Source organism: Theropithecus gelada, chromosome 7a, assembly GCF_003255815.1.
Source record: "Theropithecus gelada isolate Dixy chromosome 7a, Tgel_1.0, whole genome shotgun sequence".
In the NCBI taxonomy this organism is placed as follows: Eukaryota; Metazoa; Chordata; class Mammalia; order Primates; family Cercopithecidae; genus Theropithecus; species Theropithecus gelada.
In genome coordinates this window covers 16,885,615-16,912,676 of record NC_037674.1, presented here as the reverse complement: position 1 = coordinate 16,912,676, position 27,062 = coordinate 16,885,615, and the positions used below count along the sequence as shown (strand labels likewise).

Genomic DNA, 27,062 nt, shown 5'->3' with positions numbered 1-27,062 from the left:
GGATGTGTGGGCCAGGCGCGGTGGCGCAGCCTATAATCAGCACTTTGGGGGGCCAAGATGGGCGGATTACCCAAGGTCGGGAGTTCGAGACCAGTTTGGGCAACATGGTGAAACCCCGTCTCTACTAAAAATATAAAAATTAGCCAGACATGGTGGCGGGCACCTGTAATCCCAGCTATTCGGGAGGCTGAGGCACAAGAATCGCTTGAGCCTGGGAGGCGGAGGTTGCAGTGAGCCGAGATTGCGCCACAGCACTCCAGCCTGGGCGACAGAGCAAGACTCTGTCTCAAAATAAAAAATAAAAAGGATGTGTGTTATGGGTGATGGTATAGAGCTTACGTGGGAGTAATAAACTGCCAGCCGTGCAGCACCGCGCTCACCAGTCCGCCACGCTGAACAAGCAAAGCCCAGAATGCTTCGAGCTAAGCCCGGGAGAGGCGGGGCTGGGCTGCGGGGCGGAACCTGGAATCTGGCGGCGGCGGAAACGCTACTTCTGCGGGGCAAGATGGCGGCGCCCAGACAGGCCCGGATCACGTAGGTGGCGGGGATGAAGGGACGGATTTCAGGTGATCTGGGCGGAGTACCCAGGGTAGCGTGTCCAATTTCTTTGCTGGAACCTGCCTGCGGGCCTTTGGTCTGTAAGGGAGCAACTGTGGCCTCCTCAGTGCATAGATCTCGAGCACGGCCCTTGAAGGGGCGGCAAAAGCTGAGACTCGGTGATTACTCATTGCAGAGTTGGGTGGTCCAGGAGGCTTAACTAGAACCCTTGACCAGAGCGGTAGGGGCTAGTCACGCGTCCCTACTCGGGATTGGATCCTGGCTCTGTAGGATAGGCTGCAATGTAAGAGCCCCAGAGACTCCTCAGAGGCCAAGATAAACCCAGAAGTCCATTGTTAGGACTACTTTTTTTACGAGTTACTCTTCAGGCATTACTCGTTAGGATTACAGGCTTGAGCCACCGCGCCCGGCCAGTGTTATCACTTCTAGAACGGATTGGTTCTGGACAAATCTGTTCTGGAGTTTGTGGGGAAATACACTGGTGGCTTTACTTAGGACTAAAAGAATTGTTACTGAGGTTTATTTATATAAGTAACAGGCACTGGGCTAGGCGCTTTGCGTGCATAGTCATTTAAATCCTCACGTATTTCCTATTATATAGGACCTGTTACTCACATTTTACAGTTGTGGAAACGTGACTTGAGTCAGCATAGAGGCCGGGCACGGTGGCTCACGCCTGTAATTCCAGCACTTTGGGAGGCTGAGGTGGGCGGATCACCTGAGGTCAGGAGTTCGAGACCAGCCTGGCCAACATGATGAAACCACGTCTCTACTAAAAAAATACAAAAAATTAGCCGGGCGTGGTGGTAGGCGCCTGTAATCCCAGCTACTCGGGAGCCTGAGGCAGGAGAATCACTTGAACCCAGGAGGCGGAGGTTGCAGTGTTCCGAGATCGTGCTATTGCACTCCAGCCTGGGCAACAAGAGGGAGAGTCTGTCTCAAAAAAAAAAAAAATAGGTAACTTGCTTTCGCACGTTTAGTGCATTTAGTAAGTAGTGGAACTGGTATTTGACATCTGGCCTATTGATTCCATAACTGGTGCCCATAACCCCCCCTAGCTCTTTGTGATGTAGGTATGGTGCACCCTGTGAAGTGAGCTGGACTTTGCTTTGGGGTCACATAAATCCATGGATAAGTAGGAGGAATTGTTTCTGCTTATGCAGAATCTTACAGGAGTGAATTGTTAACATACCATGGATTCTCACTTCATCTAGTCCAGCCTTCCTTAGCGCCTTTGGGTAGGCACTGGGGTAGGAGACTTTTTCCTTGTTTGTTGGCCGGACTGCCCAACAATTAGATATGGTTAACTGCCCTTTGGCTGTATAAATAATAAGAATCATAACTGGCGTTTGTGTCCTTTCATGTATAAGACTCTGTTCTAATCTTCTTACATATATATAATTAATTCAGGAGGTAGGTACAGTTATCTTCATGTTACAGATGAGGAAACAAGCAGAGTAACTTCAGTAAAATACGTTGCTTAATCTTACACAGTTAGTAAATTGTAGAACCTGGATTTGAACACAGGCAGTCCATTTTCATACTGTTTGCCTACCATTCAGGAAAAGGCACATCTGTGTACTTTGCTGTTGTCATGCTACAAACAGTACTTAATACAAGTTCTATGCCAAATTTAAGATGAAATTTTGTAGACAGGTCTTTGCTCACTTCATCCACTTCCTTCAGTTCTCTGCTTATCTAAGTTTTTTCCTTCAATATTGAGCTCTATTTTTAACCTTTAGGGATTTTTCCCACCTCTGAAATCCTGTAGCAGTGATCTTCTGTGTGATTAATTTGATCACTGGGATGTACTGTCTTGTAAATGTATATGCATGTTTACCATATTCTCTCACCCCAAAATTGGGTACATCATTGACCAAAGGAAGACCTTTACAATCTTGGAGACATCATTTTAACTGTAAACCTTTGGAATTTCTAGACTTGTGTGGGCAAAGAGAGATAATGAAGTGAGAAATTATTAAAAGACCCAGTATTTCGGCATGGTCTCTGTCTCCCCAGTAAGCCCCTTGAACCCAGGGACTGGATTTTACCCCCATTTCTTTATATTTACAGCCCCTTGTACACCGCTCTGCCCAGAGTAAACTCACAAAAAATGTTTTTGATAATGTTTGTAAGGTCACACCGTCACACTAAATGCACTAAATGTACAAAATTAGGCAAGTTACCTATGCTTTTTTTTTTTTCTGAGATAGACTCTCGCTCTTGTTGCCCAGACTGGAGTGCAATAGCACGATCTCAGCACACTGCAACCTCCACCTCCTGGGTTCAACTGATTCTCCTGCCTCAGGCTCCCGAGTAGCTGGGATTACATGAAATTGTTTCACCATTTCTACCCCTTTTAGCCTACCCCCCCACCCCTGTGTTAGGAGGTGTTTCCAGTGCTGGCTTAGTTATTAGATCTGATCCTGCTTAGAAGTAGATGAAGAAAAAGTAAGGAAATGTGTCATTCAGCACTTTTTTTTTTTTTTTTTTTTTTGAGAAAGAGTCTCATGCTCTGTCTCCAGGCTGGAGTGCAATGGCACGATCTCGGCTCACTGCAACCTCCGCCTTCCAGGTTCAAGTGATTTTCCTAGCTCAGCCTCCCGAGTAGCTGGGACTACAGGCGTGTGCCACCACGCCTGGCTAATTTTTTGTATTTTTAGTAGAGATGGGGTTTCACTGTGTTAGCCAGGATGGTCTCGATCTCCTGACCTCGTGATCCACCCACCTTGGCCTCCCAAAGTGCTGGGATTACAGGCGTGAACCACCGCGCCTGGCCTTCATTCAGCACTATTGTTAGTCCCAGCTATCTAGCTTGTCTACCTCTCCATCTCACCCTCTTTCAACTTTTAGGAGGTGGTCAACTTCATCATGTTCTCCCATGTACCATATTTATTCCCTGCTTTTTTCTTTCTTTCTTTCTTTTTTTTTTTTTTTTTGGAGACGGAGTCTCGCTCTGTTGCCCAGGCTGGAGTGCAGTGGCTGGATCTCAGCTCACTACAAGCTCCGCCTCCCGGGTTTACGCCATTCTCCTGCCTCAGCCTCCCGAGTAGCTGGGACTACAAGCGCCCGCCACCTCGCCCGGCTAGTTTTTTTGTATTTTTTAGTAGAGATGGGGTTTCACTGTGTTAGCCAGGATGGTCTCGATCTCCTGGCCTCGTGATCCACCCGTCTCGGGCTCCCAAAATGCTGGGATTACAGGCTTGAGCCACCGTGCCCGGCCTCTTTTTTCTTTTTTTCGAGATAGAGTCTAGCTCTGTTACCCAAGCTGGAGTGCAGTGGCGCAATCTTTGCTCGCTGCAACCTCCGCCTCCTGGGTTCAAACCATTCTCCTGCCTCAGCCTCCCAAGTAGCTGGGACTACAGGCACATGCCACCACGCCTGCCTAATTTTTTTGTGTTTTTAGTAGAGATGGCGTTTCACATTGTTGGCCAGGCTGGTCTTGAACTCCTGACCTCAAGTTATCCACCCCCCTCAGCCTCAAAGTGCTGGGATTACAGATGTGAGCCACTGCGCCCGGCCCTATTCCCTGCTTCTATACCTTTGCCCACCTATCCCTTCTGGCTAGAGGCCTATCTTATCCTTCAAGGTCTGGTTCAGTGATTTTCAACTGGGGGTGACTTTTTTCCGAGGTGACATTTGGCAATGTCTGGAGACATTTTTGCTTGTCACAAGTGGGGGAGGAGGTTTGCTGATGGCATCTAGTGGGTAAAAGCCAGGAATGCTGCTAAACATCCTACAGTGCACAAGACAGCTTCCTACAGCAAAGAATTATCCAGCCGTAAAGATCAATAGTCCCTACTGAGAAAGCTTAGTGTAGTTCCAGCCTTTGCTCTTCAGGAGATTCTTTATAGTTCTTCCCCATCTGCCTCACTGTTCCAGACTTCCTGGACACCCAGGCACCCACAGCACTAGGCAGTAGAACATAGTGAGTAAGAGCACGGACTGACTGGGATTGAATCCTAATCCTAGCACTTACACTGAGACCTTGGGCAAATACTTAACTTCTCAGCACTCTTCTTTTCTCAGCTGTAAAATTTGAATAATAGTAGTAACCTACCTCATAGGCTGTTATGAGGATTAAATGAATGAATATGGAAAAAGTGCTTAGAGAACAGTATGTGGTGCATACTAAGTGCTCAATAAGTGTTAGCTATAACAATGTTTTTATTATTACCAGCATGTAGCTCAGGGGTTCCAAAACTAGCCAGCCAGCTTGCAGGCATCTTTGGCCAGTCCAGTGTTTTTTGTTTTATAATTGAGATATAGTTTATATACCACAGAATTCATCATTTCATTTTAATATTATTATTATTATTATTATTTTGAGACGAGTCTCACTCTGTCATCCAGGCTGGAGTGCAGTGGTGCGATCTTGGCTTAACGCAGCCTCTACCTCCCAGGTTCAAGTGATTCTCCTGCCTCAGCCTCCTGAGTAGCTGGGATTACAGGCACGTGCCACCACGCCCAGATAATTTTTTTTGTATTTTTAGTAGAGATGGAGTTTCACCATGTTGGTCAGGCTGGTCTTGAATGCCTGACCTCATGATCCACCTGCCTCAGCCTCCCAAAGTGCTGGGATTACCAACGTAAACTACTGAGCCTAGCCAGAATTCATCATTTTAAAAGTTTACAGGCTGGGGCAGTGGCTCAGGCCTGTAATCCCAGCACTTTGGGAGCCCGAGGTGGGCAGATGTCTTGAGCCCAGAGATTGAGACCATCCTGGACAACATGGTGAAACCGTGTCTCTATAAAAAACACAAAAATTGCAGGGTGCAATGGCTCACATCTGTAATCCCAGCACTTTGGGAGGCCAAGGTGGGTGGATCATGAGGTCAGGAGTTTGAGATCAGCCTGACCAACATGGTAAAACCCCATCTCTACTGCAAAACTGCAAAAAATAGCCAGCTGTGGTAGTGGGCACCTGTAATCCCAGCTACTCAGGAGGCTGAGGCAGGAGAATCGCTTGAACCTGGGAGGCAGAGTTTGCGGTGGGCCAAGATCGTGCCATTGCACTCCAGCCTGGGCAATAAGAGCAAAACTCTGTCTCTCAAAAAAAAAAAAAAAAAAAAAAATTAGCTGACTGTGGTGGTACATCTGTAGTCCTAGCTTTTTGGGAGACTGCGGTGGGAGGATGGCTTAAGCCCAGGAGGTGGGGGTTGCAGTGAGCCAAGATCATGGTACTGCACTCCATCCTGGGTGACAGAGCCAGACCCTGTCACAATAAATAAATAAAGTTTACAATTCATGGATTTTAGTATATTCACAAGGTTGAACATTTTCATTACTCCGAAAAGACGCTCCATACCCATTAGCTGTCCATTCCCATTTCCCTCCAGCTCTCCTGGCCCCTGGCAATTACTAATCTACTTTCTGTCTCTATGGATTTGCCTATTTTGGACATTCCATATGAACAGAATCATACAATATGAGGCCCTTTCTGGCTAGCTTCTTTCTTTCTTTTCACTAAATAAAATGTTTCTGAGTCATCTAGCTTCTTTCACTTAGTGTAATGTTTTCAATGTTTGTGCATTAGAACTTCATTCCTTTTTATTGACAAATAAGTGTAATGTCTCTATGTTAATTTTTTTTTTTTTTTTTTTTTTTTTTGCCCTTTGTGCCATGATTATGTAAAGTCTTAACCTTTGGAGAAGCTGGGTGAAGACTATATATGGAAACTGTTCATACTATCTATATAAATCTGTAAATCTAACATAACAAATCACAAGTTTAAAAAGTATATAAATTTATAGTATATAGAGAAAAATAGAAATGTGCATATTTTATCATGATACAAAACAAACATTTGATTGCTGATTTGTTTGTTGATTTATTTATTTATTTATTTATTTATTTTTGAGATGGAGTCTGGCTCTAGCCCAGACTGGAGTGTGGCACGATCTCGGCTCACTGCAAGCTCCGCCTCCGGGGTTCACGCCATTCTCCTGCCTCAGCCGCCCAAGTAGCTGGGACTACAGGTGCCTGCCATCAGGCCCAGCTAATTTTTTGTATTTTCAGTAGAGACGGGGTTTCACTGTCAGGATGGTCTCGATCTCCTGACCTCATGATCTGCCTGCGTTGGCCTCCCAAAGTGCTGGGATTACAGGCGTGAACCACCGTTCCCTGCCGATCCTGTCCCTTAAAAAAAAAAAGATTATATTGAATTATAGATTTGGGGAGTATTAAGTCTTCTAATTCATGAACATGGGATGTCTTTCCATTTGTTTAGGTCTTTATTCTTATTGTTATTAGTTTTTGTAGAGACATGATGGTCTGGCTTTGTTGCTCAGGTTCATCTTGAACTCCTGGCTTCAAGCAGTCCTCCTGCCTCAGCCTCCCAAAGTGCTGGGATTACGGGCATAAGTCACTATGCCCGGCCCCATTTGTTTAGTTCTTTAATTCAATAGTTTTCAATGGACAAGTCTTATACTTTTTTGGTTAAATTTATTCTAAAGCATTTTATTCTTTTTGATGCTATCGTAAATTCAGTTGTTTTCTTAATTCCATTTTCTGCATGTTCTTTGCTAGTGCATAGACATACTTTTTTTTTTTTTTTCCCGAGACAGAGTTTCACTCTTGTTGCCCAGGCTGGAGTGCAATGGTGCAATCTTGGCTCACGGCAACCTCCGTCTCCCAGGTTCAAGTGATTCTCCTGTCTCAGCCTTATGGGCGCCCACCACAACTCCCAGCTAATTTTTTGTATTTTCAGTAGAGATGGAGTTTCACCATGTTGACCAGGCTGGTCTCAAACTCCTGGCCTCAGGTGACCCACCCGCCTCGGCCTCACAAAGTGCTGGGATTACAAGCGTGAGCAACTGTGCCTGGCCACAAATGTTTTTTACATTGATAGTTTACAGCCCAAGGTTTTTAATAATTTGCATACCTTTAGGCTAAGCATGTTCTCTCCAGTTTGATACAGAATCATCACCCCCCATTATGACACATACCTGCCCGGCCCTTGATGACATTTTCCTCAGGTCTCCTGCTGGTTGTTCCTGAGAGTTTTATCACCCATAGATTGTAAACAACCTAAGTTGGCTATAAATGTTGTTGCTAGGCTGATGACATCAGGGAGGGCTGAAGACGGAATGGCAATAAGGTATGAATGAGGAGGAATGAATTCATGTGAACCCAAGGATAAAGAAGATCTTCGCTGATGCCCAGTAAAGAGAATCAGGGTTCAGTTGCAGAGGGCCCATATTCTTTGTTGCTCTTAGGGATGAATAAGAGGGAATCCCCGCACAGAGACACGGCTGGAGAGAGTCGTAGCAGGGAGGCAGCTGGAGCAGCAAGATGCTGTCGCGACCAAAGCCAGGGGAGTCCGAGATGGACCTGCTGCGCTTCCAGAGTCAGTTTCTCGCAGCTGGTGCAGCCCCGGCGGTGCAGTTGGTGAAGAAAGGAAATAGGGGCGGTAGTGATGCCAACTCAGACCGGCCTCCGCTCCAGGACCATCGGGATGTGGTGATGTTGGACAGTGAGTGCCCGGGGGTATGAGGCTGAGAAGTAGAGAGGGTACAGCCTTGGGCCCCTTCCTCTTCATGATGTGGTTGGATTCAGGCACATCATTATTATTTCAGACACTGCATAGCCTCTGTTGCTTCAGCCCCATTTTACATAGGAAGAAACTGAGGCTCAAAGAGGTTAAATATCTTACCCAAGATGACACGGCTTGAGCCAGGGCCCCATGGCAGCTGTCTTTCTTCCCTAGCCTGCAGAGTCTTCTTAGTATGTGCATATACTCATGTTTGGGATCTTTTCTTTCTCAGATCTCCCAGATTTGCCCCCAGCTTTGGTCCATTCTCCCCCGAAGAGAGCCAGGTCCAGCCCTGGCCACCCCCTGCCTGAGGATGAGGACCCAGAAGAGAAGCTGAGGAGGCATGATCAGCACATCACTGCTGTCTTGACTAAGATTATTGTGCGTCTCACTCGGGCTGAGTAGGATAAGATGTTCCAGGGCAACAGGGATATAGGATGCTTGGGGCGGGTGAGCCTTATGAGTGGACGGTGCTTCAGAAAGGTAGAGTTTTACCCCCCGAGGTCAGGTTGGGGGCTGGGTTAGAATCACTCTGCCCTGAAGGGAGGAGGGTCCATAACCCCCCAGAGTGAGGTTCTCATCGTTCAGAACTGGGCTAATAGGATAGGGTCCAGCCTAGGGAAGTCTCTCCATTGTGCTTTACAACTTTGTGCTTTGTTGCTACAGGAACGAGATACAAGTTCAGTGACTGTGAATCTGCCTATGCCCAGTGGCGTTGCTTTCCCCGCTGTGTTCCATCGCTCGCGGGACACACAGGTAGGGAAGGGTAAGCTTAGGTGGTGCGTAGGAGACAGACAGGTGAGTCTCACAGTGCATCTTCTTCAGGCAGGTAGTTTAGTGATGATAAGCAATTTCATTTACAAAGCAGGACTATACTAAGCACTTCATACCCATTACTTCTTTTAATCTTCATAACACGCTTATAAGGCAGGTATCATGATGATACCTTGGGGATGAGGATTCCTTATTCCCATTTTTCAGATGAGGAAACTGAGACCCCAAAGAGATAAATAACTTGTCCAACACCACACACCTAATAGGTAGAAGAGCCAGAACTTCAACCCAAGTCTGTGAGATTCTAAGACCTTTATTCCTATAGACCTCTCCTTTTTCTGAGAACTAGGGTTGTGATCCCTGGAAATGGAGCAAAGCCTCTTTTATCTGTTTGTTCCAGAGGCCTTGATATAAAGAGGTTGAGAGGAAAGTGGGATAATGAGCATCAGTAACCTGGGTTTTCTTTTTGCCCCGCAGGGGAAATCAGCAACATCTGGTAAGAGAAGCATTTTTGCCCAGGAAATTGCAGCAAGGAGGATAGCTGAAGCCAGGGTCCCATCAGCTGGGGAAGTTGTGCCCAACCTGGGCCCACCAGAGGGTGAGCTGGGGTTGAAGAGGATTGGGCTTGGCCTTTTTAAAAGACACAGTCATGGGGTCATTTTTGAAGACATATCTTCCTGCCTCAAATGGGAGGTGCATTTGAGCCATCTCAAGTAGTCTGAGAATACTAGGTATGGGAGACTTGGGTCCATATCTGGGTCTCAGGTGCTGGGAGTGGGGCAGGCCATTATGCAATCCTAAGAGAAAGGGAATAGGGCAGAAGTGTCTGGCAGAGACTGTAAAATGAATGTGTTGGCCAAGATTCCTTTAATGATGCAAATTATTAGCTGAACAGCTGGGAGCAGGCCCCTGGCTACAGATGGCTGCCTAGATATCCAAGAGAAGAGTCAGAAATTAGGGTGTTTCTGAGGAAAACCTTTTCGTGTAAGTACTAGGGAAGCGGTGAGTGGAGCAGCCACCTGGAGTCCCTGTGCCAGACCCAGTGGGGTCTCTCCACTCTGTCTGAGGAAAGCTTGGGTCTATACCTGTCTCCAGGGCTACTAGGCTTATAGAAGAAGGCCAGAAAACCCAGTTAGAGCCATGGAGGACAGAGCAATGAACATGATCATACCTTTCTTCCAGGTGCCGTGACCTGTGAGACACCCACTCCTAGGGACCAGGGCTGCCAGCTTCCTGGGAGCAGCCACAGCTTTCAGGGACCCAATCTGGTCACAGGGAAGGGGCTCAGGGATCAAGAAGCTGAGCAGGAAGCCCAGACTATCCATGAAGAGAACATAGCAAGACTGCAGGCCATGGCTCCTAAGGAGATCCTGCAGGAACAGCAGCGGTTGCTGGCCCAGCTTGGTATGGGTGCCTGACTTTCGTGCTGAGACCAGGCTAGGAGGGGAATACCACTTATTGAGCAAGGCTTACTGTGAGTTCTGGGCACTGTGCTGAGTACTTGAATGCTTTTTTTTTTTTTTTTTTTGAGATGGTCTTGCTCTGTCACCCGGGCTGGAGTGCAGTAGCATGATCTCGGCTCACTGCAACCTCCACCTCCAGGGCTCAAGCAGTCCTCCTACTTCAGCCTCCCGTGTAGCTGGGACTACAGGCGCACACCACCACACCCAGCTAATTTTTTTTTTGAGACAGAGTTTCACTCTTGTTGCCCAGGCTGAAGTGCAGTGGTGTGATCTCGCCTCACCACAACCTCTGCCTCCCAGGTTCAAGAGATTCTCCTACCTCAGCCCCTCGAGTAGCTGGGATTACAGGCATTTGCCACCACACCTGGCTGACTTTTCGTATTTTTAGTAGAGGTGGGGCTTCTCTATGTTGGTCAGGCTGGTCTTGAACTCCCCACCTCAGGTGATCCACCCACCTTGGCCTTCCAAAGTTCTGGGATTACAGGCATGAGCCACCATGCCCAGCCATTTTTTTTTTTTTTTTTAATTAAAAAAATTTTTTTTTTTGAGATGGAGTTTTCACTCTTGTTGCCCAGGTTGGAGTGCAATGGCACAATCTAGGCTCACTGCAACCTCTGCCTCCTGGGTTCAAGTGATTCTCCTGCCTCAGCATCGTGAGTATCTGGGATTACAGGCACCCACCACCACGCCCAACTAATTTTTGTATTTTTAGTAGAGACGGGGTTTCACCATGTTGGCCAGGCTGGTGTCAAACTCCTGACCTCAGGTGACCCACTCGCCTTGGCCTCCCAAAGTGCTGGGATTACAGACGTGTGCCACTGTGCCCAGCCTTTTTTTTTTTAGACAGATTTTAGCTCTTCTTGCCCAGGCTGGAGTGCAATGGCACAATCTCTGTTCATTGCAACCTCTGCCTCCCAGGTTCAAGCGATTCTCCTGTCTCAGCCTCCGAAGTAGCTGGGATTACAGGCGACCACCACCATGCCTGACTAATTTTTTGTATTTTTAATAGAGACGGGGTTTCCCTGTGTTGGCCAGGCTGGTCTCGAACTCTTGACCTCAGGTGGATCAAAGTGCCTCCCAAAGTGTTGGGATTACAGGCGAGAGCCACCATGCCTGGCCCCCAGCTAATTTTTTTTAAGGTTTTTGTAGAGATGAGGTCTCACTATATTGCACAGGCTGGTTTTTGTTGCTTTTTTTTTTTTCAGAGTCTCACTCTGTCACCCAGGCTGGAGTGCAGTGGCACTATCTCAGCTCACTGCAACCTCTGCCTCTCAGGTTCAATCAAGTGATTCTTGTGCCTCAGCCTTTTCTTTTTTTTTTTTTTTGAGACGGAGCCTCGCTCTGTAGCCCAGGCTGGAGTGCAGTGGCCGGATCTCAGCTCACTGCAAGCTCCGCCTCCCGGGTTCACGCCATTCTCCGGCCTCAGCCTCCCGAGTAGCTGGGACTACAGGCGCCCGCCACCTCGCCCGGCTATTTTTTTTTTTGTATTTCTTAGTAGAGACGGGGTTTCACCGTGTTAGCCAGGATGGTCTCGATCTCCTGACCTCGTGATCCGCCCATCACGGTCTCCCAAAGTGCTGGGATTACAGGCTTGAGCCACCGCGCCCGGCCGCCTCAGCCTTTTCAACAGCTAGGATTAGAGGTGTGTATCACCATGCTCGGCTAATTTTTTTATTTTTAGTAGAGATGGGGTCTCACCATGTTGGCCAGGATAGTTTCAAACTCCTGGTGTCAAGTGATTTACCCACCCAAGCCTACCAAAGTGCTGGGATTACAGGCATCAGCCACCGTGCCTGGCCTTTAACATGTTATTCTGTTCTGTCCTTAAACTTGTCCTTTGAGGTAGGTGGTATTAACCCCATTTTACTTACGAAAAAAAACTGAGGCCTAAAATTTCAAAGAAATTTTACCCAGGTCACATAGCTGATAAGGAGCATAGGATTTAAACCCAGGTCTATCTGGTCTCATAGGCCCTGTGTTTGTTGTTGTTGTTGTTGTTTTGAGATGGAGTCTCCCTCTGTTGCCCACGCTGGAGTGCAGTGGGACGATCTCAGCTCACTGCAACCTCTGCCCCCTGAGTTCAAGCAATTCTCCTGCTTCAGTCTCCTGAGTAGCTGGTATTACAGATGTGCACCACCACACCCAGCTAATTTTTTGGTATTTTTAGTAGAGACAGGTTTCACCATATTGGCCAGACTGGTTTTGAACTCCTGACCTCAAGCGACCCATCTGCCCTGGCCTCCTGAAGTGATGCTATTACAGGCATAAGCCACCGTGCCCGGCCGAGGCCCTGCTTTTAACCACTGTGCTATGTATAACTGTACTATCCCGGTATAGTATACACGATGCTTTATTATAGCTATATTCCAGTATATCTATAGTCTCTTCTACTCTGTGATACTATACTATGCTATACCTCCCTGCTAGTGTTTGTTCACCAAAATACCAGGTACTCAGTCAATCTTGTTACCCTCTGTATACTAGCACCTCTATAGAGTATAATACATGTTAGGGCTCAGAATGGTGCCTTGCATTGTAATCCCAGCACTTTGGGAGGTTGAGGTTAGAGGATCACTTGAGGCCAGGAGTTCAAGACCAGCTTGGGCAACATCGTGATAATCCATCTCTACAAAAAATAAAGATATAATAAATTACAGCCAGGTACGGAGGCTCACGCCTGTAATCCCAGCACTTTGGGAGGCCGAGGTGGGCAGATCAAAAGATCAAGAGATTGAGACTATCCTGGCCAGCATAGTAAAACCCTGTCTCTACTAAAACTTCAAAAGTTAGCTGGGTGTGGTGGCATGTGCCTGTAGTCCCAGCTACTCGGGAGGCTGAGGCAGGAGAATCACTTGAACCCGGGAGGTGGAAGTTGCAGTGGGCCAAGATCGTGCCACTGTACTCCAACCTGGGTGACAGAGCAAGACTCGATCTCAAAAAAAAAAAAAAAAAAAATTAGCCAGGTGTGGTGGCGCATGCCTGTAGCCCCAGTTACTTGGGAGGCTGAGGCAGGAGGATTGCTTGAGCCCAGGAGTTTGAGGCTGTGGTGAGCTACAGTTGTGCTACTGCACTCCAGCATGGATAACAGAGCAAGACCCTATCTCTTTAAAAATATATATATAGGCCGGGCGCGGTGGCTCAAGCCTGTAATCCCAGCACTTTGGGAGGCCGAGACGGGCGGATCACGAGGTCAGGAGATCGAGACCATCCTGGCTAACACGGTGAAACCCCGTCTCTACTAAAAAAATACAAAAAACTAGCCGGGCGAGGTGGCGGGCGCCTGTAGTCCCAGCTACTCGGGAGGCTGAGGCAGGAGAATGGCGGGAACCCGGAAGGCGGAGCTTGCAGTGAGCTGAGACCCGGCCACAGCACTCCAGCCTGGGCGACAGAGCGAGACTCCGTCTCAAAAAAAAAAAAAAAATATATATATATATATATATGTATAAAGCCTGACCAACATGGTGAAACCCTGTCTCTACTAAAAATACAAAAATTAGCCAGGTGTGGTGGTGGATGCTTTTAATCCCAGCTACTCAGGAGGCTGAGGCAGGAGAATCGCTTGAACCCAGGAGGCGGAGGTTACAGTGAGCCGAGATTGCGCCACTGCATTCCAGCCTGGGCAACAGAGCAAGACTCCATCTCCCAAAAAAAAAAAAAAAAAAAGGTTGAGCACTGTGGCTCAAGCCTGTAATTCCAGCACTTTTGGAGGCCGAGGTGGGCGGATCACAAGGTCAGGAGATTGAGACCATCCTGGCTAACATGGTGAAACCCCATCTCTACTAAAATACAAAAAAATTAGCCAGGTGTGGTGGCGGGCACCTGTAGTCCCAGCTACTTGGGAGGCTGAGGCAGGAGAATGGCGTGAACCTGGGAGGTGGAGCTTGCAGTGAGCCAAGATTGCGCCACTGCACTCCAGCCTGGGCAACAGCGAGAATCCGTCTCAAAAAAAAAAAAAAAAATATATATATATATATATGTATATATATATGTAAATATGTGTGCATAAATAAATTAGCTGAGAGTTGGCCCTAGTCAACATTAACTTATTCTACAGCCACTTACGTTGGAACTGTGACCTGAAACCAAGCACAGGGATAGGCATAGGAACCTGGGCCAGGGGACTATCAGGGATAGAGGGAAAGGTGGGCAGGTGGGCCTAGTGACCCCACAGGTGTGAGAAGGCTGGGTCATTGATGGGCCACAGGAGCACCCGGAAGGCTCAGGCCCAGGCTGGGAGGCAGCTTGTCCTAGTCCTTGGCACCCACAGACAGGCAATATTCAGCAGGTTGTAGGTCTGTAGGAGGCCAGGGAGGATTTGCCCTCACTCACTCTCCCCTCTACCTTCGCCTCTAGACCCCAGCTTGGTTGCTTTCTTGAGATCTCACAGCCGCACCCAAGAGCAAACAGGAGAGAAGTCCTCTGAGGAGCAGAGGCCAGGAGGACCCTCTGCTAATGTCACCAAGGAGAAACCCCTCATGTCAGCTTTTGCCAGTGAGCCCAGGAAGGGAGACAAGCTGGAGCCAGAAGCCCCAGGTTTGCAGGAGGCGGGGTCACATTTTGGTGGATAAAAGTAGAGGAAATTGTCCCTTCTCCTAGGCCTGGCAAATGAGAGAAGAGAGAAGCTTCTGTGCTTTTGGACATCTAACATTAATCCTCATTACTGGCTTCAAGTCAGTCTTCATTGCTGATGCATGTCTTCTTCCTGCACATGCTTCCTGTTTTCTTGTCCTGTTACTGCTCCTTCCCCGCCTTCCCTTTTAAGGGGCAGCAATGCATGATGGCTGAATCCCACCCCACCCCCTCCTGGCAGACTGTCTTCCTGCCCTTGCTGTAGCTGTCCCAGCTCCGGCTCTGTCCATCCCACTGTTCCTTCTCTCTCTGCTCACAGTGTTGGGGGGAAGATGGCAGGGCCAGGGTAATGGGAGAGGCAGAATCTGACAAAGGTCTTATGGACATGCCAGACCAGAAGCAGAGAGGCCAGTGGAAGCACTCATTTCCCAGAAACTAGATTATTTCATTAGTGATTAGCAAAAGAAGAAATCGAATTATGACAGCCAAGGAACCTCATGCCCCCGAAGGAGCTCCAGGCCAGCTGAGCAGGTTGGGTGGGGGTAGGCATGAAGGAGGAAAATGCTGTGGGATTTGTTTCTGTATCCTGCCTCCCAGGAGCAGTATAGCTGCCTCCTCCTCCTTGTCCCCACTCTCCTGCTCCTTTAAGGGCTGGTACTGGAGAGTGGAGAGTGGTGCCTTCCCAATATATGTGGTCTTCCTTCTTCCTCTTTTTCACCTTTCTTTCTCTTTCTTCCTTCTCCTCCTCCTTCTCTCTCCTTTCCCAACAAATCCTGGGGTCAGCAAGGGGCTGGAGCCCAGGATGGAGTGTGTCTGTCATATTTGAGATTTTCACCCCAGCCCCAGGAGTTCTAGTCCCTGGGCCATGCCATTTAGCCATAACTGAGGGGAGAAGCTGGCAGATCCTGGAACAGAAGCGGATATGGCAGCTGCTGGGTGATAGTGGGGACCCCTGTGGATAGTGAGCTGAGCCCTTTGGGGAATACTATCATGCTGTGTCTCCCCAGCTCTGGCACTGCCCATGACCCCTCAGAAAGAATGGCTGCACATGGACACTGTCGAGCTGGAGAAGCTCCACTGGACCCAGGACTTGCCCCCTCTCCGGCGGCAGCAGACACAGGAGGTGAGGAGGGCCCGCTGGCCTACAAGGGGAGGGTGAGATGGGGCAGGAGAGGAGCTGCTGCTCTTGCCCTCAGAACTCAGGCCTTTCTATTGCCCAGAGCCTGAGAAGCATCTCTCCTTTGCTCTCACCCACCTTTCCCATTACTCTGCCTGGCCCCCAAGGCCAGATAAGCCCCATTTCTGGTTAGAAGTAGAGTCAGTACCTAAGTCCTGAAAGGCCTGGGATTAAAGGTGGGGAGTGGGTGTGTGAAGGTTGCTGGTGCCCCTAGACCACAGTCCTCTTTCTCTTCCTATTAGAGGATGCAGGCTCGATTCAGTCTTCAGGGAGAACTACTGGCCCCTGACGTGGACCTGCCCACCCACCTGGGTCTGCACCACCATGGAGAGGAGGCAGAGGTAAGGCATGGTGGGGCTGGAGAGGACGGAGCAGCTCTTTTAACAACCCTGTGGAAAAGTATCTCTGGTCAACTGCCTTTGACCTTCTTTTTTTTTTTTTTTTTTTTTTTGAGGCGGAGTCTCGCTCTGCCGCCCAGGCTGGAGTGCAGTGGCCGGATCTCAGCTCACTGCAAGCTCCGCCTCCCGGGTTCACGCCATTCTCCTGCCTCAGCCTCCCAAGCAGCTGGGACTACAGGCGCCCGCCACCTCGCCCGGCTAGTTTTCTGTCTTTTTTTAGTAGAGACGGGGTTTCACCGTGTCAGCCAGGATGGTCTCGATCTCCTGACCTCGTGATCCGCCCGTCTCGGCCTCCCAAAGTGCTGGGATTACAGGCTTGAGCCACCGCGCCCGGCCCTTTGACCTTCTTTGTGCCCTGTTCTAGTTCATGCCCTTGCCGTGCGTTCAGTTTCTTTTGTTTGGAGACGGAATCTCGCTCTGGCCCAGGCTGGAGTGCAGTGGCACGACCTCAGCTCATTGCAACCTCCGCCTCCCGGGTTCAAGCCATTCTCCTGCTTCAGCCTCCGGACTGGCTGGGATTACAGGCGCCCGCCACCACATCCAGCTAATTTTTGTATTTTTAGTAGAGACGGGGTTTCACTGCATTAGCCAGGATGGTCTTAATCTGAGCTCGTGATCTGCCTGCCTCGGCCTTCCAAAGTGCTAGGATTACAGGCATGGCATTCAGTTTCTTAGGTTCAAAATCTTGATCCTCTCTCCACATTCTGGTCAGTTGCTAGAATTCACCGATCTTCTGTCACCTCCTCATGATGCCTCCTGCACTGTGGCCTTGCTTCCTCTGCTTGCTCTCCATGCCCTCCATTCTCCGCCCCCCTGCCATCCATGCCTCACGGGCTGCCATGCTGATTTCTCCTGGCCCAGCTCAGGCCATGCCTTGCCTCCAGAAGTTTTCCAGCTTCCCTCTGCTCACAGAATAAGGTCCTGGTCTCAACTGGGCAAGATATTCCTTCCACCTTCTGTCCCTGCTGACCCTGCTGCTCTGCCTCCTTCACTCCCTGCTGCACTGCTCGCTCTGTTGGCTTTTCCCCACATACCTCCTGTGCTCAGGGCCCTCCAGGACTCCACTCGCTCCAGGGAATGCCTTTGCTTTTTGCTCCATGACCGGCCACTGAAGCTCTACCCATCCACTGAGAGCAGTTCAGTTTTCCAGGTCCCCTTCTCTCTCCTGTCTGCTGGTTGCAAATTAAACATAGTTACCACGTTCCTTTGCATCTGCCTTATGGCATGGTTACTTGTATGCAAGTCTTATCTTTACCGGCTTGAGGCTCCATGGAAAGCAGGGCAGATTCACTTATTTATCTTTGTCTTTCCTGTGATACCTTGCTTGGTGTTTTGGGGGCACTGTGCTGTATCCTGGCTGCTTCTGACTTCTTGTTCCTGCCCCAGAGAGCGGGGTACTCCCTACAGGAGCTGTTCCACCTGACCCGCAGCCAGGTGTCCCAGCAGAGAGCACTGGCACTGCATGTGTTGGCCCAGGTCATCAGTAGGGTGAGTAGATTGACAGCCTGGTCCTGCCCACCCTACCCTTCACCCCACAGCCTCAGACTTCCCCATCTCCTGCCCTTTTCACTCTGGCTGACTAGCCAGCTATGTGCTTTTAACAACCTGGGATCACAGGGGGGCAAACGAAGGATTAGGGAAAAGCCTCCAGATAACTTCAGCATCTTCAGCAAGGTTTTATCCTCCTCCCCCAGGCCCAGGCTGGTGAGTTTGGGGACCGGCTAGCAGGCAGTGTCTTAAGCCTCCTTTTGGATGCTGGTTTCCTCTTCCTACTGCGCTTCTCCTTGGATGACAGAGTAGATGGGGTCATTGCAACCGCCATCCGTGCTCTTCGGGCTCTGCTGGTGGCTCCTGGAGATGAGGTACTACAGGGGTAGGAATGAGGCTTGGGCTTGGAGGTGCCAGGGTCCATATTCCTATTACTGGGCATGGCCCCATTGCTAAGGCTTTGCAGGCAAGATGTAGAATGGGATGGCAGGCGTCTCCCTCATCTCCTAAAGGCCCCAAAGCCCAGGAGCCTTGCCTTTCTGTTTTTGTTGGGGGGACATCCTCTCTACTCCTGGATCCATTTCCTGGCCCCTTCAGCATCGCCCCCCCAACTCCCTTTCCTCTGGCAGGAGCTCCTCGACAGCACCTTCTCTTGGTACCACGGAGCTTTGACATTCCCTCTGATGCCCAGCCAGGAGGACAAGGAGGATGAGGACGAGGATGAAGAATGCCCAGCAGAAAAAGCAAAAAGGAAAAGCCCTGAAGAAAGCCGGCCTCCACCTGACCTGGCCCGACATGATGTCATCAAAGTAAAGGGACAGCTGCTTTCCCATCCCATGGCCCAGGGGATGAGCACATGCTGGAAAGAGGGGTCATCAGTGCCCGGGGCCCAGCTGCATTTGTCAGTGGGTTTCTCTCTCCAACTCCCAGGGGCTCCTGGCTACCAGCCTGCTGCCTCGGCTGCGCTACTTGCTAGAGGTGACCTACCCAGGACCTGCTGTGGTCCTTGACATCCTGGCCGTGCTCATCCGCCTGGCCCGGCATTCCCTGGAGTCAGCCACAAGGGTGAGAAAAAAGGGAGCAGGGAATGGGCACAAAGCCTAGCTGGGCCTTGTCTTGACCCACAGCCTCCTGTCTCCCTTTCTCCTCCTGCCTCCCTTTCTCCTCCTGTCTCCCTTTCTCCTCCTGCCTCCCTTTCTCCTCCTGCCTCCCTTTCTCCTCCTGCCTCCCTTTCTCCTCCTGTCTCCCATAGGTCCTGGAGTGCCCTCGGCTGATAGAGACCATAGTTCGAGAGTTCTTGCCCACCAGCTGGTCTCCTGTGGGGGCAGGGCCTACCCCTAGTCTATACAAAGTACCCTGTGCTACTGCCATGAAACTACTTCGTGTCCTGGCCTCAGCTGGGAGGAATATTGCTGCCCGGCTGGTGAGCAGGACATAGGGCGAGGGATGGGGGAATGCATGGGACAGGGTTAGGTTGGGAGCTAAACATGGCTCCTGAACTCTGGGTGGCCAGCTCTTGCCATCTTCTTCCTCTCTGATCCAGTTGCTTAGAAATGCGACAGAAACCACCAGGCATGAACCTGTTTACTGGAGCCTGGTGCATCATATAGGGGTACTGTGGTCTCATGATGTGATAGGAGGTCTCCCTGTTCCCTAGACCCAGATCAGGGCCTCATGCACATAGGCACTCATCACCTATAGCCAAGTAGCCCTAGAGAAGGTGCCCAGCAAACCTTGCTAAAAAGAGTGAGGGCTAGGTGTAGTGGCTCAGGCCTGAATCCCAGCACTTTGGGAGGCCAAGGCAGGAGGATCACTTGAGGCCAGGAGTTCAGGGGCCAGCCTGGGCAAAATAGTGAGACTCTGTCTCTATAAAAAACAAAAACAAAAAATTAGCTAGATGTGGTAGCACATGCCTGTAGTCTCAGCTACTCGCTATGCTGAGGTAGAAGGATCACTTGAGCTGGGAGGTGGAGGCTGCAGTGGGCTATGATTGCACCAACCACTGCACTACAGCCTAGGCAACAGGGTGAGACCCTGTCTCAAAAATACTACTACTGGCCAGGTGTGGTGGCTCATGTGTGTAATCTCAGCACTTTGGGAGGTCGAGGTGGTGGATCACTTGAGGTTAGGAGTTCGAGACCAGCCTGGCCAACATGGCAAAACCCTGTCTCTACTAAAAGTACAAAAATTAGCCGGGTGTGGTGGTGCGTTCCTGTAGTCCCAGCTACTTGGGAGGCTGAGGCAGGAGAATTGCTTGAACCCGGGAGATGGAGGCTGGCATGAGCCAAGATCATGCCACTGCATTCCAGCCTGGGTAGCAAAACAAGACTCCGTCTAAAAAAAAATAGTAGGGACCAGGTGCAATGGCTCGCACCTGTAATCTCAACACTTTGGGAGGCCAAGGTGGGTAGATCACAGGGTCAGCAGTTCGAGACCAGCCTGGCCAACATAGTGAAACCCCGTCTCTACTAAAAATACAAAAATTAGCTGGGCATGGTGGCACGCACCTCTAGTTCCAGCTACTGAGGAGGCTGAGGCAGGAGAATCGCTTGAACCCGGGAGGCAGAGGTTGTGGTGAGCCAAATCGCACCACTGCACTCCAGCCTGGGCAACACAGCAAAACTCCGTCTCAATAATAATAATAACAATAAATGATAAAAAAATAATAAAATTGAGATTTTAAAGAAATCATAAAATAAATAAGGAGGAAGGGCAGGGTGGATGAGATATGACTGTGGCACCAGAGGGGCCTGGGTCAGGATTGAGTTAAGCCACCCTCTGTCCAGCTGAGAGTAGCTGGACTTAAGACACACAGCTGACCCTGATCCCCAGACTGTGCCCATTTCCAGTTGAGCAGCTTTGATCTCCGGAGCCGCCTGTGCCGCTTCATAGCTGAGGCTCCCCAAGAACTGGCCTTGCCCCCAGAGGAAGCTGAGACGCTGAGCACCGAGGCCCTCCGTCTGTGGGCTGTGGCTGCCTCCTATGGCCAGGGCGGTGACCTTTACAGGTGAGGAGAGGCAGTGGGTAGGCTCCCCCTAGATACCTTCAGTTCTGTTCTTCCGGCCAAATCAAACACCTCAGCCTTGCTCAAGGTCCCAAGGTTGGAGGAAGGATAAGAATGAGGGGGAGGATTTCTGCCAGATGTGAAAAGGCTTAGGAGTCAGGCCCAGCCAGGGAAGAGGGGGACAAACCTGGTTAACCATATTCTCTGCTCAAAAGCATTGGCCGGGCACAGTGGCTCACGCCTGTAATCCCAGCACTTTGGGATGCCAAGGTACGCGGATCACGAGGTCAGGAGTTCAAGACCAGCCTGGCCAATATGGTGAAATCCCGTCTCTACTAAAAATACAAAAATTAGCCAGGTGTGGTGGTGCATGCCTGTAGTCCCAGCTACTCAGAAGGTTGAGGCAGGAGAATCGGTTTAAGCTGGGAGGCAGAGGTTGCAGTGAGCCGAGATCACTCCATCATTCCACTGCACTCCAGCCTGGGCAACAGAGACTCTGTCTCAAAAACAAAACAAAAAAAAGCATTGGTATCTGTGAAATCACATTTAAATTCCCTGTTGGGGGCAGCCTTGAAGGACTACATCCTTTCCATTCTTTAGGGCTGAGCCTTCCAAGAGTGCCCCACTCTTCCTCCTCATCCTCCTTTACCAAACTGCAGATCCCTGGGTCAGGGCTGTGACCTACGTCTCATGTCTTCACCTGCTTTCATGCAGTGAAAATCAGTCCCTGTTCTTCCCTAGGGAGCTCTACCCAGTGCTGATGCGGGCCTTGCAGGTGGTGCCACAGGAGCTCAGCACCCACCCGCCTCAGCCCCTGTCCATGCAGCGGATAGCCGCACTGCTCACTCTCCTCACCCAGCTGACTCTGGCAGCCGGCAGCACCCCCGCTGAAACCATCAGGTAGTTTATAGCCAGGACCCACAGGACAGGTGGAGGGCTCCTCCACAGGGCTGGGGTGACTGGAGCGTAGAGGAGCGTGAGGCAGCCAGATCCTCACTGTGGCCTCCTTTGGCACTTTTGTAGTGATTCTGCTGAGGCCAGCCTCTCGGCCACCCCTTCCTTAGTCACTTGGACACAGGTGTCTGGGCTCCAGCCTCTTGTCGAGCCGTGTCTAAGGCAGACCTTGAAGTTGCTGTCCAGACCTGAGATGTGGAGAGCCGTGGGCCCAGTGCCGGTTGCCTGCCTGTTGTTCCTGGGTGCCTACTACCAGGCCTGGAGCCAGCAAGTGAGTGCCTCCTGCTGGCCATCTACCAGGCCCCCACACCCTGCCTTCAGCTACATTCCACCTGTTGCTCCCTCTCTGTGTCCGTCTCTTCACTCCTACTTCCCCATTTACTGTCTTCCCTTTTAATTCCTACCCTTCTTCCTCTTTTCACCTCCATATCCCCGTTCAGCTTCCCAGGAGCCAGAGAGCCCATGCAGCAGCTCAGCCTTCCTATAGCCTGGGTGCTCTCTCTTTATGCCCCCTACACATAGGGGCCTTCTCTCCCAAGAAGGCTGAGCCTGCAGAAGCCTCCAAACATGCTCTTTTGGGCTCTTGGGATGGTGGCATTGGCCTGGGTACACAGGGGCTAGGAGAATGAATGGCTGGGCCAGCAGCTCAGTGAACTCCTTGGTCCACCAGCCGAGCTCGTGCCCAGAGGATTGGCTCCAGGACATGGAGCGCCTGTCAGAGGAGCTGTTGCTGCCACTGCTGAGTCAGCCCACCCTGGGCGGCCTGTGGGATTCCCTTAGGTATGTACTGTGTGTGGTAGCTGGGGGAGTCGGGAGGAGACAGTTTCATCCTTGTGGGATTCCTGGGTCCAGTTCCCTGGTCCATCCCAGGGTGCAGGCCCTCAGCCCAAGGGAAACCTGAGTCCCTAGCAGGCAGCAGTGGGGTGGGCTCTGAGGAGTGTGGGCACTGACCTCCACAGCCAGGCCCCCCGTTAGTCTTGGGTACAGACCCAGCAGCTCTTTACACTTTACCTACAGGCACTGCTCCCCTCTCTGCAACCCGCTGTCCTGTGCGTCAGCCCCTGAAGCTCCCCCCAGCCTCGTGTCACTGGGCTGCTCGGGAGGCTGCCCCAGTCTCAGTCTGGCTGGCTCAGCCTCACCCTTCCCCTTCCTCACTGCCCTCCTCTCTCTTCTCAATACCCTCGCCCAGATCCACAAGGGGCTGTGTGGCCAGGTAAGTGTGGGGTGCCTAGTTAGGGGCCAGGCAAGGGGCCAAGATGGCAGGAATCAGAAAGAAAGTGGGAGGGTGGAATGGGCGCAGTGGCTCACGCCTGTAATCCAGCACTTTGGGAGGCCGAGGGGGGCAGATCACCTGAGGTCAGGAGTTCAGACCAGCCTGACCAACATGAAGAAACCCCGTCTCTACTAAAAACACAAAATTAGCCGGGTGTGGTGGCTCATACCTGTAATCCCAGCTACTTGGAGGCTGAGGCAGGAGAGTCGCTTGAACCTGGGAGGCAGAGGTTGTGGTGAACTGCACTCCAGCCTGGGCAATAAGAGCGAAACTCCATCTCAAAAAAAACAGAAAGTGGGAGGGTGTCCCATGGGGAAGGGAGGCCTTCTGCTGGCACTAATTTCCCTGAGTCTGGAGAGAGGGGCAGCCACCTGGGGAGCCCTAGAAGGCATCAGAGTCAATTTCTATATCTGAACAAAATTGCTTTTCCTCAGCTGGCTGCCATATTGGCTGCCCCGGGACTCCAGAATTACTTCCGCCAGTGTGTGGCTCCTGGGGCTGCCCCACACCTCACACCCTTCTCTGCGTGGGCCCTGCGCCACGAGTACCACCTGCAGTACCTGGCACTCGCTCTGGCCCAGAAAGCGGTGGGTCCCCCTGTCTGACAGGTTCTGCCCCCCATCCCATTATCCCCCTCCTGTTTCTGTGGACCCCAGCCTGCTTCTGCCAGGCCATGCAGCTCCCACTTTCCTCCAGACATGCCCTGGACCTGTGCCCTTCAGCCTCACTTTTATCTTCCTCACTTCTCTCTGCCACGTCCCCTTCTCCCGCACTAGATAGCTCCCTGTTTTTCTGTCTGCAGGCAGCACTGCAGCTACTGCCAGCCCCCCATGCTGCCCTCCATCATGGTATGGCCTTGGCCCTGCTGAGCCGGCTGCTGCCTGGAAGTGAGCACCTCGCCCATGAGCTGCTGCTGAGCTGTGTATTCCGGCTGGAGCTCCTCCCGTAAGTGCTTGGTTGGTGGCATCAACTCAGCCCTTTTGGACACTGCTGCGGTTGTTAACAGAGCAGCCCTGAATTTGGAACCAGGAGACCTAAGTTCTCTTTCTTCCATGGATGACACTTAATTCTTCTGAGCTTCCATTACCTCATTAGTGAAGTGAGGATCAGGCTAAACACACCCAAGAATGATTGTGAGACTTCAGTGTGACTGCATGGCTAAAAAAATGGTATATAAATCAGTTACACACATGTAATAGCCATCAGCTACAGAATGTTTACGCCGTGTCTGATACTCCCTTATGTATTTATCAACATGTTAAGTATTTTACTTGGACCATGAGATAGATACTATTATTATCCTTATTTTACTCTGAGGAAACTGAGGCTCAGAGAAGTTATGTAAACTCATACCTAGGCAGCTAGCTCTAGCGTGCATCCTCTTAACTGCTACACAGCACTGTGTGGGAGGTTGTTAAGGGAGCAGAGAGGCACAGGTCTGGACCTAGGAGCCTCCAGGAAGTCCCAAAGAGCTGGCACAGCCTCCAGGTGCTGTGGTTCCAGCCCTCATTTTTGGCTTTTGGGTCCCATTACAGGGAAAGAACATCAGGGGGTCCAGAGGCAGCTGACTTCTCTGACCAGCTGTCTTTAGGAAGCAGCAAGGTCCCTTGGTGTGGGCAAGGGACTCTGCTAGCTCAGGCCTGCCAGGACCTCCCCAGCATCCGCAGCTGCTACCTGACTCATTGCTTGCCAGCCCGAGCCAGTCTGCTGGCCTCCCAGGCTCTGCACCGAGGGGAGCTACAGCGAGTCCCAACCCTGCTACTGCCTGTGCCTACGGAGCCGCTGCTGCCCACCGACTGGCCCTTCCTGCCGCTGATTCACCTCTACCACCAGGCTTCAGACACGCCCTCGGGACTCTCTCCCATGGACACCGTAGGCACAGCCATGCGGGTCCTGCAGTGGGTGCTAGTTTTAGAGAGCTGGCGCCCCCAGGCCCTCTGGGCTGTGCCCCCTGCTGCCCGCCTGGCACGGCTCATGTGTGTGTTCCTGGTGGACAGTGAGCTGTTCCGAGAGTCCCCAGTACAGCATCTGGTGGCAGCCCTCCTAGCCCAGCTCTGTCAGCCTCAAATCTTGCCAAACCTCAACCTGGACTGCCCACTCCCTGGCCTGACGTCTTTCCCTGACCTCTATGCCAACTTCCTGGACCATTTTGAGGCTGTCTCTTTTGGGGACCACCTCTTTGGGGCCCTGGTCCTCCTGCCCCTGCAGCGTCGGTTCAGTGTCACCTTGCGCCTTGCTCTCTTTGGGGAACACGTGGGAGCCTTGCGAGCTCTGAGCCTGCCTCTGACCCAGGTACTTTTTCAGTCCAGCAGGACCTGCAAGGTACCCTGCACTGGGCCCCGGGGACAGTCCTGAGCCTTGAGGAGCTTTGGAAGACCTCAGCTTCCTCATCTTACCTCTTGGGGGCTTTGAGGGGATTAAGAGAATCAATGAAAAGGGCTTAATGTGGGCTGGGTGTGGTGGCTCACACCTGTAATTGCATCACTTTAGGAAGCCGAGGTGGGTGGATCACCTGAGGTCAGGAGTTTGAGGCCAGCCTGGGCAACATGGTGAAACCCCATTTCTACTAAAAATACAAAACTTAGCTGGGCGTGGTTGTGGGTGCCTGTAGTCGCAGCTACTCGGGAGGCTGAGGCAGGAGAATCATTTGAACCCGGGAGGCACAGGCTACAGTGAGCCGAGACTGCGCCACTGCACTCCAGCCTGGGTGACAGAGCAAGACCCTGTCTCAAAAAAGAAAAGGGTTTAACATGGTATCTGGCGTATGGTAGGTATTCATTACTATTAATAAGGCATAGCTCCTTGCTCATCAGTGCTACAATCTAGATAAGAGATTTACTGAAAACCTGCATAGTTCTGAATTATTCAGATGCTAGGTGTTGTCAGGATTCAGAGAAGGGAAAGATCAAATTGGGCTTTGTGGAAGAAGTGGGGATTGACCCAGGCACTCTAGGTTGGGTAGAATTTGAATTGGTGAAGAGGTAGAAAGGCAGGAGATTCCTAGCAGAACAACATAAGCAAAAGGAGCATGACAAAGGGCAGAAGGAAGGAGGAGAGATTTCTGTTGGGAACTTAAGGCTAAAAATAAGTAAAGTCTGAGAGAGCCTCAATATCAGGCTAAGGACTTAAATGTATATCCCAGCACTCTGGGAGGCCGAGATGGGCAGATCATCTGAGGTTGAGTTCGAGACCAGCCTTGCCAACATGGCAAAACCCTGTCTCTACTAAAGAAAAATACAAAAAATTAGCTGGGCGTGGTGGTGCATGCCTGTAATCTCAGCTACTCTGGAGGCTGAAGCAGGAGAATCGCTTGAACCCGGCAGGTAGAGGTTGCCGTGAGACCAGATCGTGCCACTGCACTCCAGCCTGGGCAACAAGAGTGAAACTGTCTCAAAAAAGAAAAAAAAAAAAGTTTTTTTTTTTTCTGGGTGAGGTGGCTTATGCCTGTAATCCAACATTTTGGGAGGCCAAGGCAGGAGGATCGCTTGAAGCCAAGAGTTTCAGACCAGCTTGGGCAACATAGCTAGACACCATCTCTATAAAAAGTTACTTGAAAATTAGCCAGGCCTGGTGACTTGCCCATAGACCTGGTTACCCAGGAGCCTGAGACAGGAGGATCACTTGAACTCAGGAGGCTGAGGCTGCCAGTGAGCTATGATCACACCACTGCATTCCAGACTTGGAAATAGTACGAGACTCTATTTAAAAGAAAAAAAGTTATTATGTTTTGTTTTTAAGATTTCGTTTTTTTTTTTTTTTTTTAAGACAGTCTTGCGGCCGGGCGCGGTGGCTCAAGCCTGTAATCCCAGCACTTTGGGAGGCCGAGACGGGCGGATCACGAGGTCAGGAGATCGAGACCATCCTGGCTAA

General features: G+C 50.7%; 1 protein-coding gene across 1 annotated transcript; it reads left to right on the top strand.

Annotated features, from left to right (window-relative positions):
- The first annotated feature begins 7,824 nt into the window (after positions 1 to 7,824).
- RPAP1 (RNA polymerase II associated protein 1) lies at positions 7,825 to 25,636 on the top strand. Its single transcript, XM_025390564.1, is given in 22 exon segments — positions 7,825 to 8,032; positions 8,325 to 8,473; positions 8,759 to 8,848; positions 9,344 to 9,464; positions 10,049 to 10,270; positions 14,683 to 14,862; positions 15,906 to 16,021; positions 16,318 to 16,416; positions 17,860 to 17,961; positions 18,168 to 18,335; positions 18,591 to 18,770; positions 18,892 to 19,026; positions 19,214 to 19,384; positions 20,811 to 20,968; positions 21,707 to 21,865; positions 21,989 to 22,190; positions 22,590 to 22,699; positions 22,937 to 23,132; positions 23,627 to 23,779; positions 23,995 to 24,137; positions 24,728 to 25,509; positions 25,512 to 25,636. Coding segments are annotated over 22 exon segments (3,942 nt in total). The 5' UTR covers positions 7,825 to 7,851.
- Positions 25,637 to 27,062: the final 1,426 nt, after the last annotated feature.